Consider the following 12,806-nt stretch of genomic DNA (forward strand, 5'->3'; position numbering starts at 1 on the left):
TTGGCCCGGTTGTGGTGAATATTTCACAGTGTACATGTATATCAGGTCATCAGTCTGTACATCTTAAATAACATGTAATATCTGATTTATCTTGGGGAGAGGGGAAAGAAGTCTGAAATCAAGGTGTTGGCAGAGCCATGCTCTTTCCAGACGCTCTAGGGGAGAATCCTTTCTTGCCTCTTCCAACTTCCAGAGCTCTTGGCATCTCCTGGCTGGGGCCATGTCCCTCCAGCGTCTGCCTGAGTGGTCACCCCGCCTCTCCCTGTCTGTGTCTGTGTCTCAAGCCTCTCTCTCCTTTTTCTGAAGTTTTATACCATGCTGGTGGCTTTGAAGATGCAGGAAGGGGCCACGAGGCAAGGAATGCAGCTCTAGAAGCTTAAAAAGACAAGAAAACAGATTCTCCCACTAGAGCCTCCGAGGGAATGTAGCCTTGCTGACATGTGTCAACCCCATCAAACAATTTAAACTTCCGACCTCGAGAACTGTCAAAGAGTCCGTTACTGTTATATAGCCGCTGAATCTGTGGAGATCTGTGATGGTAACCACAGGACACTATTCCATACTGCAAGGGGCAAGACCCCAATTCCCCCTCTAAGGGGCTTTCCGCTAAAAGCAAAAGGAATCACAATTCAAATTGGCCTGAGCAACAAGGAAATCCCATCAAGACTGTACACAAGTTAGAATATTAGGCTAGGCTACTGTAATAGAAGTTCAGAACAAGAGCAGCTTAAAATAGAATTTCTTGCCTCACAGATCAATATAAGCAACCCACAGTCTCCAGAAGCGGAAAATCTTCACCAGCACATGAGGAAGGAGCGTGACCCAGCCCTAGTTGGGGGTGGGGGGTGTGATGACAACAGACCAGCCTCCCTCTCCAGAGAAAACTCACCCCAGGGGCTGGGCTTTCCCCTGTTAACACTGCATGATGTAATTAATGTGCAGAACCTCCCCAGCCTGCCTGAGGCGTACATGCAGCCATTCCCATTCTACAGATGGAGAAATGGAGACCTCTGAGAAAGAAGGAGCCTGTCTGCTGAGCACACACAGGACCATCAGGCTCCAGATGGATAAGTGGCGTCAGAGGGGAGGGAGAGGACGGAGGTGGGGTTACACCAGCCAAGTGGACTGATAGCATCTCTGCCCATCAAGGGCGCCCCTTGAGGTGAGTGGACCTAGGGCAAGGAAGTGCAGTGATGGCTGGATGGTCTCACTGTGAGGAGGTACTGGCCATAGCCAATGCCATCCTTTGGGACCTGCCACACAGTAGGTGCTCAGGAACTAGTAGAGCAATCCAGTCCCATCAGCTAGATAATAAGGCCATGAGCCCAGGCTAACCCCAGCTATGCCCCATTCTTGCTGTGTGACCTAAGGGGAGTAGAACATCTCTGAGCAAAGGTCTTCTGATATGTCCAATGGGGAGTGGGGATTCAGTTGTTCATTCATCCATTCAATAGACATGTATTGACAACCTACTATGTGTTAAGCTATGTTCTAGGTACCAGGGATATAGTGCTGAACAACAACAACAAAAAAACAAAACAAAACCAAAAAAAAATCCCTCGCAATAAAAAGGAAGATCACAGAATGGAAATCTTACCAAGCATGTTTTCAGACTAGAACCGAATTAAATTAGAAATCACAGAATGATATCTGGAAAATCCACAGGTATTTGGAAATTAAATCACACCCACAGGTCAAAGAGGAAGTCAAAAATTAAAAATATTTTTAATTGGGGGCACCTGGGTGGCTCAGTAGGTTGAGCCTCTGACTCTTGATTTCGGCTTCTGACTTCTTTCAATTCTCAGGCTTTCTGAGAGGTCATGATCTCAGGGTTGTGAGATCCAGCCTTGTGGCGGGTTCCGTGCTGATCGTGGAGCCTGCTTAAGATTCTCTCTCTCTGGGGCACCTGGGTGGCTCAGTTTGTTAAGCATCTGCCTTCAGCACAGGTCATGATCTCAGGGTCCTGGGATCGAGCCCTGCATCGGGCTCCCTGCTCAGTGGGTTGCCTGCTTCTGCCTCTCCCTCTACATCTCTCCCACTTGTGCTCTCTCTTTTTCTGTCTCAAATAAATAAAATCTTTTTTAAAAAAATATTCTCTCTCTCCTTCGCCCTCTGCCTTTGCCCCTCACTCGTGTGTGCTCTCTCTCTCTAAAAAAAATATGTTTTTTAATTGAATGAAAGTGAAAGCGTTACATATCGAAATACGTGGGGTGCAGCCAAAGTCGTGCTAAGGAGGCAACATAGAACACTAAGTGCTTATGTTTAAGCAGGTGATCGAGTATATTTGAAAGTTGCTAAGAGTCCTTTTGTTGTTGTTTTCAAGTAACACTCTCAGGAACATCTGTTTTTACATGTGTTTCTAGACAATTCTCTACGTTCATTACAGAATTGCCTACACATCCATTCACTAACACAGTTCACAACTAGCCAAATAGGGAACACTCATAAAAACATGTATTTTCCCACGTGTCATTAACTACACCTCTCCATGAATTACAAAATTACAAAATGGTCAGCACATGCATTGGCTGATGTGATGCTCCTTCAGTTCTCTCTGAACAGTTAACACTTCCAGAGCCATCTTTTTACATGTATCTATAAACATTTCCCTACATGCATTACAGAATGTGTGCCCAACTCTTGTCCTGAAATCATTCTGTGTTCAGAGACTAGATCTTAAAAATTCTCACCACAAAAAAAAAAAAAAAATTGTAACTCTGCATGGATGTTAACTACACTTATTGTGGTGATCATTTTGCAATATAGACATGTGTGGAATCATTATGTTGTGCACCTGAAACTAATATAATGTCGTATGTCATTTACATCTCAATTTTTAAAAAAAGAAGAAAAAGGTGATCGGGAAAAGCCTGAGAATTGAAATAGATGGGGAGTGCCTGGGTGGTTCAGTCGGTTAAGCATCTGCCTTTGGCTCACGTCATGATCCCGGGGTCCTGGGATGGAGCCCTGTGTTGTGCTCCCTGCTCACAGTGGGGAGCCTGCTTCTCCCTCTGCCCCTCCCCCCTGCTCATGTTCTCTCTCTCTCTTTCTCTCTCTCTCTCATGCTCTCTTTCTCTCTCAAATAAATAAATAACATCTAAAAGAGAAAGAAAAAGAAAGAAAGAAAGAAAGAAAGAAAGAAAGAAAGAAAGAAAGAAAGAAGAAAGAAAGAAAGAAAGAAAGAAAGAAAGAAAGAAAGAAAGAAAGAAAGAAAGAAAGAAAGAAAGAGACTGAAGGAGTTGGAGGTAGGCCATGGATAATATGTGGATATCTGGAGGAAGGCCATTCTGGGCTGTGCAAAGGCCCTGAGGACAGCAAGTTCCTGGTGTGTTTGAAAAACAGGAAATGTCCCCTTCTCCGTGAGACTTTCTAAAACAACCGGCCCGTACACTCCATTCATTATAATTCTCCTTAATAGCTATCACCATCTGACATTCCATATATCTCACTTCTTTATCTTGTCCATTGCTTATCTTCCGCCCATTAGCAGCTCAGCTCCACTGCCTGGCACACAGTAGGTGTCCAATGGGTGTTTGTGGAATGAATGAGTGACTGTCCAGCCTGCCAAGCCCTGACTAAGGCCACCCACAAGACAAAGCCCCTCCAGGCTCACTCATCCCTCCAACACCAACCAGCCAACCTCAGTGCAGGCAGCTGCCTTCCCCGGACGGCTCCCAGGCTAGATTACAGGCACCGTCCTGTCTGCCCCATAGGCAGATTAAGGCCTTCCCCAGGGGCTTTCTAGGCCTCGCTGACCTTGTTTTTCCTCCTCCCCCTGAACTGAATTACCCAGAGCTTCCGATCTCCCATCCAGCAGACCGTGGCAAGCACAGATGCCACCCAGAATTTCCTTCTCCGCCCCCGGAGCCCAATTGGGCCTCTGAGGCTGTTCTGATCACAGAATGTTAACACAGCCCCTGCCTGGGGCAGGCCAGATGGGACCAGAGAGGACTGGGAGGGAAGGAGGAAGGAGGGGTGGGGCAGTTGTGAGCAGTGAACCAGGGTACGTGGGGGTGTGGGCAGGGGACACCGGAAAGTCTCCTTGTCAAATGACTGGTAGAGAAAAAACAGGAAGCCTGAGCAGCACAGGCGACCAAGGCCCAGCCCCTTCTTCCACTCCAGCAAGGCTGCCTGAAACCACCCTCACCCTAATATCATCTCCTCCAGGTCCCAACTCTGAGTATGGACAAGCCAGACTGAGGCAACAGAGTCCAGGGACCTCAGGATAAAATGGGCCACATTCCCCCCCACACACCCAGAATCATCCGTGGCTTGGATCCCTCCAGCCTCTACTGAAATGACTGGCCCCTTTGTTGCCCTCTGTTAACCTGAAAAATAAAACAGCCAGTTATTTCACCAGCAACGTGAGTGTGTTTGGGAATAGCGCAGAATTGCAATCGGGGACGAGCTGGCTGTGGTAAGGCTCTGGGCAAGTCCAGGGAACCAAGTTGAAAACCACTTCTTTATAAAGGAAAGAGGGAATCCGGAGGGGCTGTTACAAACAAAAAGTCCACTGGAGGGGCACCTGCATCCCAGGGTTCATAGCAGCAACGTTCACAATAGCCAAACTGTGGAAAGAGCCAAGATGTCCATCGACAGATGAATGGATAAAGAAGGTGTGGTATACTCTGGAAAACAGTATGGAGGTTCCTCAAAAAGTTGAAAATAGAGCTACCGTATGATCCAGCAATTGCACTACTGGGTATTTACCCCAAAGATACAAAAGTAGGGATCCGAAGGGGTACGTGCACCCCGATGTTTATAGCAGCAATGTCCACAATAGCCAAACTGTGGAAAGAGCCAAGATGTCCATCGACAGATGAATGGATAAAGAAGATGTGGTATATATACATACAATGGAATATTATGCAGCCATCAAAAGGAATGAGATCTTGCCATTTGCCATGACATGGATAGAACTGGAGGATATTATGCTGAGCGAAATAAGTCAATCAGAGAAAGACAATTATCATCTGATCTCACTGATATGCAGAACTTAAGAAACAAGGCAGAGGATCATAGGGAAAGAGAGGGAAAAATGAAACAAGACAAAACCAGAGAGGGAGACAAACCGTAAGAGACTCTTAATCCCAGGAACCAAACTGAGGGTTGCTGGAGGGGAGGGGGGTGGGGGTATGGGTGGCTGGATGATGGGCATTGGGGAGGGTATTGTTGTGGTGAGTGCTGTATGTCGTGTAAGACTGATGAATCACAGACCTGTACCCCTGAAACAAATAATACATTATATGTTAATTAAAAAAAAAAAAGAAATTTTTTTAAAAAGTCCACTGGACTGAAGTGGGAGTTGCAAATAGTAGTGGCTTTTCAGTGGCTGAGTTGTGACTGTGTCTCCCTGTCTGGGCTGTTGCCTCCGACGAGAAAATCTCTCACGGTCCTGCTGGGGTGGTAAAGCCCAGGATGCAAGGTATCTCTTTTCCCTTATGGTCTGCAATTGACCAAGGATGGTAGGGCATGAGAGCTCCCCCTGCTGGCCTCCTCACTCCATTTTAAATGAGGCTTCCTTATTCAGCCTCTTACCTTCTAGTTAGAGAGTGAAACCTGGACAGAGTAATAATAACAGGCATGTACTGGGTGCCGACTATATTCCAGGCAGTGAGCGCTTTTCATGCAACCGCCTAACTGACTCCTCCAAACCACTCCATTTATTCATTCGTTGACTCGGTAAGTGCTTACAAAGCACTTACTGTGTGCCATTTTCGTTCTAGGTGCAGGAATACGGCAGTGAAGAATACAAAATTCCCTGCTCCATGGAGCTGACATTCAAGAGAAGAGACCAACAGTAAACAAGATGAGCCAAAGGGATCTCAGATTAGATGGCACTAGTATTACTGATCCCATTTTACAGATGAGTAAACTGAGTTTCTGAGATGGGGAAGTCGCTTCCCAGAGTCATGCAGAGACAGTGAGCTGGGATCATAATTTGCCTCCCTGGGTATCCTCCCAGCTCTGACCTCTGGGTAAGCAGCTGAAGCACAGAGAAAGGGAGGGGGAGGAGAGACATCCAGAACAAGGCAGGGCCGCCTGGTACAGCTGTGCAGATCATGCACTGCACAATTCCAGGAGTGCCATTCAGAAGGACTACAAATGTGAATGCTGCCCCCTGGAGTCAGAAAGAGCACAAGAATCACAAATCTCTGTCATGGTCTGGGGTCAGGTTCCAAGTAAGCCCTGGAAAGAAAGTCTCATTCACCATTGGTCCATTCTCTACAGTGTGTTTTTTCCATTTAATAATATCGTGGCCACTTCTCCGTGTCAGCACATGAAAATCTAGCTCAGCAATTCTCCCAAGGGTGGTCCCCAGACCAGCAACATAACCATCACCTGGAAACTTGTTAGAAATGCAGATTCTGGGGGCGCCTGGGTGGCTCGGTCATTAAGCGTCTGCCTTCCGCTCGGGTCCTGGTCCCGGGGTCCCGGGGTCCTGGGATCGAGCCCCACATCGGGCTTCCTGCTCCGCACGAAGCCTGCTTCTCCCTCTCTCACTCCCCCTGCTTGTGTTCCCTCTCTCACTGTCTCTCTCTCTCTCTCTGTCAAATAAATAAATAAAAATCTTTAAACAAACAAAAAAAAGAAACGCAGATTCTGGGGCCCTAGCCCATACGTCCTGTGTCAGACACTTTCAGGCTGGGTCCAGTTTTTATTCCATATGAAATGGGGACCCAGAGGAGGGTTTTAGCCAAGGTATGACATGATCTAATTTCCTTTCTGACAGGCGCACCCAACTGCGCCTAGCACCCATTGAATGGCTTCTCTTTGTGTTCCCATGCAGATTTCCAGAGAGTAACAAATCAGCACACCATTTGTTACAGTTGAATATTGAGGCCAAGAAGTATCTGGCAGTACTAAACAATGTACTATACTCTTAAACTTGCATATATGTAAGCCCTAATGTAACAAGTGTGAAATGTAATACCAGTTCTTTACAGTGGCAATTAGAGGGATAGTAGAACTGCATTTTATTTTATTTTTACAAAAGTACTCAAAAGGATTTAAAATTTCAGCTTTAGGGGCGCCTGGGTGGCTCAGTCTCCAGGTGGCTGGAGCGTCTGCCTCCAGCTCAGGTCACAATCCAGGATTCCTGGGATCCAGCCCCATGTAGGGCTCCCTCCTTGGTGGGGAGTCGGCTTCTCCCTCTCCCTCTGCCCCTCCCCCTGCTTGTGCTCCTCTCTCTCTCTCTCTGAGATAAATAAATAAATAAAATCTTTAAAAATAAAATAAGGGACGCCTGGGTGGCTCAGTAGGTTAAGCGTCTGCCTTTGGCTCAGGTCATGATCCCAGGGTCCTGGGATCGAGTCCCGCACTGGGCTCCTTGCTCAGCAGGGAGCCTGCTTCTCCCCCTACCTGCTGCTCCCCCTGCTTGTGCGCTCTCTCTCTGACAAATAAATAAATAAAATCTTTAAAAATAAAAATAAATAAATTAAAAATAAAATAAAAATTTCTGCTTTAGTTTTATTTATAACTTTGATTATTTAAATTAAATTTAATCAATTAAAATATTTATTTTGAATAATTGCATTTAAACTTTTGATGTTCACTAATTATATCATCAGTACTGTGCAGGGGTTTTTTTTTTTTTTTTTTTTTCTTAAAAAATAAATTTGAATGTTTTATTCTTTTTATTATGTTCAATTAGCCAACATATAGTATATCATTAGTTTTTGACGTAGTGTTTGATTCATTAGTTGAAATTCAAATGTTTTGAAAGAAAAACGGTTTTTTGGAAATAAGCTATGAAAAATAATTTTCGGGGCACCTGGGTGGCTCAGTCGTTAGGTGTCTGTCTTCGGCTTGGGTCATGATCCCAGGGTCCTGGGATCCAGCCCCGCTTTGGGCTCCCTGCTCAGTGGAAAGTCGCTCCTCCCTCTCCCTCTGCCCCTGCTCGTGTTCCCTCTCTTCGTTACCTCTCTCTCTGTCAAATAAATAAAATCTTTAAAAAAATAATAATAATAATAATTTTCATCTGTGCCCAGGGAGGGTGGGAAAAGGCCCCTGGCCGACCTTGTCCCCATCCCCCGCCCAGACCATTTCCAGAAGCAGGAAGATCCCATTCTGGGGTCCACCTGATCCGGAGAGGGGACCCCGGCCCCCATGCGGTCTCCTCCTGACCGCCAGGTGGCGCCAGAGCCGTTCATCTCCTGAGTCGTTCATCTCCCTGATCCCGGCAGCAGCCTGCGTGACCCGGAAGCCGTGGCTGGCGGAGGGGGAGTGCTTCCGGATAGGAGCGAGGTGACCCCGGCTGCTGCGGGGATCTGCGGCGACTGCAGCCATGGGGGCGCATCTTGCCCGGCGCTATGTGAGCGATCCATCGGGGGAGCCCGACCCCCAGCGGATGCCCACCTTCCCCCCCGACTACGGCTTCCCGGGGCGCAAGGAGCGCGGTGAGGCCCAGTGCGCAGGCGCGGCCCGCGGGAGTGGGACGCGGACGCCCGAACCCCCGAATCCCGGGGTCCCCAGGGTTGGGCGCGGGCTCCCAGCGCTGTATCTGCGCTCAGCCTTGACCTCGGCCTGGAAGAGTGCAGAGGACACGCGTGGGCCTGGCTGAGTGCGGAGGCATCCCAGGCAGAAGTCACAGGTGGAACAGAAAGCCCAGGGGCAAGAGTGGCAGTCTGGGGCGGAGAGGCGGTCGGAGCCGGGCTGAGTCCTGGAGGCGGTGGGGAGCCAGCGCAGGGTTGATCACGGAAGGGACGTGTCCACTGTTTCTCTGTCCAGATGGCACTGCTGTTTGGGGTATACACAAAACAGGAGGGGCCCCCTCAAGCCGCACATGCTGTCCTGCGCCTTGCTCTTTCTATGCAGCAATACCACAGGCGTATCGAGAGCCAGCCTGGCCAAGTCTCCGTTGGGCACCGCGCGTACAGCCGGCACTGGCTAAAGGGAATTCCAAGCCCGTGGGAAAGACAGCGGAACCAGGCGTATCTCGGGCGCGGCACCTGGGGGTGTCAGGGCAGGCTTCCAGGAGGCGGTGGCTGGAAGCAAGATCTGAGAGGGATACGTAGGAGTTGGCCAGATAAAATACAAGAAGAGGGGAAAGTCAGTGCTTCTAAGCAGAGAGACATGACCAGACTTGCCTTGTCAGAAGGTGCTGTTTGCTGGGTGGGCAGCGGCAGGGACACCTCTAAGCGGGTGGTGTGCAGAGAGAACGTCAGGAGGTGGACTCCTCTCCAGTGTCCCAAATCCTGATGGTCCTTCAGCCCCACGTGAACCTGCGTCCCATCAGTCCCCCACCTCCTTATGTGAATCCTTACCTTCACCCCTAATCGCACAGGTCTCTGCTCCTCTTGCTAGCTGGGCTAAACCAAAACTGGGCTCAACCTGGGCTCTCCTTGGCATCTATCCCTGTGCAGCGGAACATCACAGGAGAAGAACACCCAACCGGCTGACTGCTCTCCCCATGGCTCCCCTCGCTGACCCTTCATGCTGCTGGTTTTCCTGCTACCTTCCCTGGCACTTGGCTCGCTCTCGTGCTTTCCTAGACAGTCCCACACCTTCTCCCTCAGACTGCAGCACCTCCCTCCGGCCAGTCACTTACACCCTCTTATTAAGAAATTAGAAGCAACCAGAAGCGCTCAGCTGGGCTTCCTGCATCCCTGCGACATGGCCTTCTCTCCTGTTACCCCAGACTGTCTGCTCCTGCTCTAGCCAAGCCCCCGCTCCAGAAGAACCCTTTTGTGCCACCTGTCACATCCCCTCGCCTATTGGCTGCCCCAGCCCTTCTCCTCGTGCAACATTGGTTTTCCCATCACCGTGCAAACAGTTATTTCTACTGTTTCAAAATCCCCTCCAGCTGTCTCCCCACCGCTTCACAGAAGGGGCTCCTGTCCAGCTTCCCGCCCACCCCCACTCTACATCCCTGGACCCCCTTGTCAGTTCTCAGTTCTCACTAACCTGCTGCAGTTGGCATCCAAGTTGATCGCTGCCACTTCCTGGAAACCTGGTGCCCAGGCCCCCGCACACCCACCCACCTCACTGATGCGCCCTCATGATTCCTCCCCACTTCCCTTTTTTTTTTTTAAGATTTTATTTATTTATGTGACAGACACAGCGAGAGAGGGAACACAAGCAGGGGGAGTGGGAGAGGGAGAAGCAGGCTTCCCGCCAAGCGGGGAGCCCGATGTGGGGCTCGATCCCAGGACCCTGAGATCATGACCTGAGCCGAAGGCAGACGCTTAACGACTGAGCCACCCAGGCGCCCCTCCCACTTCCCTGTCTTGTAAATGTTGAGGTGCCTTGCTGCTTGGGCCTTCTGTCTCCACTCACTCCCACCCATCCCTGGGGGTCACCGCTAGTCCCCTGGTTTCAGGTGCCTTATGATGCTCCCAAGTTTTCTATCTCCAGCTGGGCCTGGACCCTCAACTCCAGACTTGTGGGCATCTCCCACTCAGCGGGTCCAAAACAGAGTTCCTGACATCCCCACCAAGCTCACCCACATGCTTGGGCTGAGATCCCCGGGGCATCCTGAACCTCTCTTCTCACCTCAAGGCCTTTGCACCTGCTGTCCCACCGCTGGGAATGCTCCCCCCCCCCCAGGTGTGACTCACTCCCTCACCTTCAGATGCCTTTCTGAGGGACGCCTGCATCTAAGGCTGTGACCCACGCCCCAACATTGCCTCTCTCCCTTGCTTTACTTTTCTCCCTAATACTGATCATTGCCAGACATTCTGTGATAACCTAGTTCCACCTGTTTGTTGTGTCTGCCTTCGAGGGCAGGCACCTTTGTCTGGTGGCATGTTCCCTGCTGTATCTCCAACACCTAGCACACAGTAGGTGCTGTGTAAATCCTGGCTCATGCCGGAGCCCCTGGTGCTGGTGGCTCCACACTGCCATGGAAGCCAGCAGGGGGCTGCAGGGGGCTACCCCGGCCTGGGGCTCAGATGAAGTGAGGGTGGCAGGGGGAACCAAGTTGGGGCTCATCCACCTGTGGAGTGGCGATCGAAGCCACGGATGAGAATGAGAGCTTCTAGCAAGAACCACTGGAAGCCACCATTTAATGTTTGGGCGGCCAGAGAGTGGTCCCCAGGGAGCTGTGGGGAAAAGAACATTTGAGAAAGAAGCAGGCAGGAAGGTGAGGAAGCATGGAGTCCTGGCATCTCAGGAGGCCCATGTGTGGACAGTGCTGGGGTGGAGTATGGGGGCTGGAAGAGCATGGGGTGCAGGGGCAGGGGATGAGAACCCGGGCTGGAGACAAAGAAACGGGACTGGGAAGCAGAGGGGAGGGAAGCCAGCCAGGGAAGGTGCAGGATCACTGCGGACACCTTTTGGTGCTGATGGGAAGGAACTGGGATCAAGATGTTGAGGGGAGTGGGGTCTGCGGATGCAGGACGGCTGGGTCTTGGGCGCCCTTGCTGGGCTAAGAGCAGGAGGGTGCAGGCGGGGTAGGTGTCCAGTTCCTAACAGCCCCAGTCGGCCTCGTAAGGGTGATTTCACCCGATCGGGTGTGCCAGGCAGGCATGGCACTGGGACCAGGAGCCAGTCCAGCTCTCTCTGAGGCACAGGCCCAAGCGCTTCACACGTAATTCGCTCAGGTGATGCTCACTGTTGACTCTGGAGCTGGGGGACCATTACTCCGCTTCTTAGCAGAGGAAGTGGACGTGGCCAGCAGGGCAGAGCTGGGATCCAGGTGCCCCGGGCAGCGCACCCAACACTGGGTTGTGGCTAGCAGGCGGACGCGCCGGGAGAAGGTGGTTTCTGAGCGTGGGCTCTGCAGGGTGGGGCTGTCTGAAGAGAGAGCCTGGGGGAGGGAGACCCAGGGAAGGGGAGGCAAGGATCCAGTACAGTTTGGAGGCACCCTGGGGTGACGGGGAGGGGGGGAACCCTTCTCCTGTCTGGGCCTCCGTGTCTGGAGTGTGGTCTTTGTGCAAATTAGAAAAAGACACTGCCAGAAGGTGGCCGTAGTCCAGGTGCCACATGCCAGTGGGTGCGCCCCTGAACCGTGGCTCCCGGGAATCAGGTGTGGGGGTGGGGGACGGGTCTCTGGCAGTCAGACCCCAACCAGCCCACCCACTGCTCGCAGAGATGGTGGCCACACAGCAGCAGATGAACGACGCGCAGCTGCTGCTGAAGCAGCGAGACTACTGCGCCCACTACCTCATCCGGCTGCTCAAGTGCAAGCGCGACAGCTTCCCCAACTTCCTGGCCTGCAGGCACGAGCAGCACGACTGGGAGTACTGCGAGCACCTCGAGTGAGCCCCAGACCCGCCCCCGCACCCCCAGCCCTGGCCTGGCGCCTGGCAGGACACTGCCCCAGAGACAAGGGACGGTCAGCCAGGCCCCAGCTTGCTCGAAAGAGGAGTCTCGGGGCCTGCAGGGTGGGCCCCCTGGAGGAATGGCCAGGCCCGGCTTCTGCCCCGGGCTCACTGGGGCCAGCCAGCTAGCACCGGCTCAGGCACACCCCACACTGGAGCCAGGCACACAGGCCTTTGCCAGTCAGAGGCTTCCCAGAAAGCTGTGGGGCACCCACTCCTGTCCCTTCGGCTTCCTGGGGCTTGGGAGGGCCTGGCCACGGAGCCCGACGCCCGTTCCCATGCTCTGCCCACAGCTACGTGATGCGCATGAAGGAGTTTGAGCGGGAACGTCGGCTGCTCCAGCGGAAGAAGCGGCGGGAGCAGAGGGAGGCAGATGTGGCCAGAGGCCAGGGGCCTGGCGAGGTGGCCCCCGAGGTCGCCTTGTAGAGGATCCGCCCCCACCCTGTGGACCAGTTGAGAAATAAAAGCCTCCAGGCCCCTCAGCTGGAACTGTGCCTCTCTCTGTGGTGTGCTGGTCCCCAAACCTCCCCCCCCAGCCCCCCA

The 12,806-nt window shown here is 51.8% G+C and overlaps 1 protein-coding gene across 1 annotated transcript; it reads left to right on the plus strand.

Annotated features, from left to right (window-relative positions):
* The first annotated feature begins 8,205 nt into the window (after positions 1-8,205).
* On the plus strand, positions 8,206-12,752 carry NDUFB7 (NADH:ubiquinone oxidoreductase subunit B7). Its single transcript, XM_045862861.3, has 3 exons — positions 8,206-8,399; positions 12,032-12,200; positions 12,557-12,752. The coding sequence occupies exons 1-3, from the start codon at positions 8,288-8,290 to the stop codon at positions 12,687-12,689; spliced, it is 414 nt and encodes a 137-aa protein (XP_045718817.1). The 5' UTR covers positions 8,206-8,287; the 3' UTR covers positions 12,690-12,752.
* Positions 12,753-12,806: the final 54 nt, after the last annotated feature.

This window comes from Mirounga angustirostris, unplaced genomic scaffold, assembly GCF_029215605.1.
Source record: "Mirounga angustirostris isolate CCGP_5_RB_7025 unplaced genomic scaffold, mMirAng1.0.hap1 SCAF_1, whole genome shotgun sequence".
Classification (NCBI taxonomy): domain Eukaryota; kingdom Metazoa; phylum Chordata; class Mammalia; order Carnivora; family Phocidae; genus Mirounga; species Mirounga angustirostris.

What these genes read in the sequence shown, in the direction of transcription:
- NDUFB7 (XM_045862861.3), top strand. Translation starts at nt 8,288, where the DNA reads ATGGGGGCGCATCTTGCCCGGCGCTATGTGAGCGATCCATCGGGGGAG. An exon ending in CCCGGGGCGCAAGGAGCGCG is followed by an intron (nt 8,400 to 12,031) that starts GTGAGGCCCAGT and finishes CACTGCTCGCAG; the next exon opens with AGATGGTGGCCACACAGCAG. An exon ending in GAGTACTGCGAGCACCTCGA is followed by an intron (nt 12,201 to 12,556) that starts GTGAGCCCCAGA and finishes CTCTGCCCACAG; the next exon opens with CTACGTGATGCGCATGAAGG.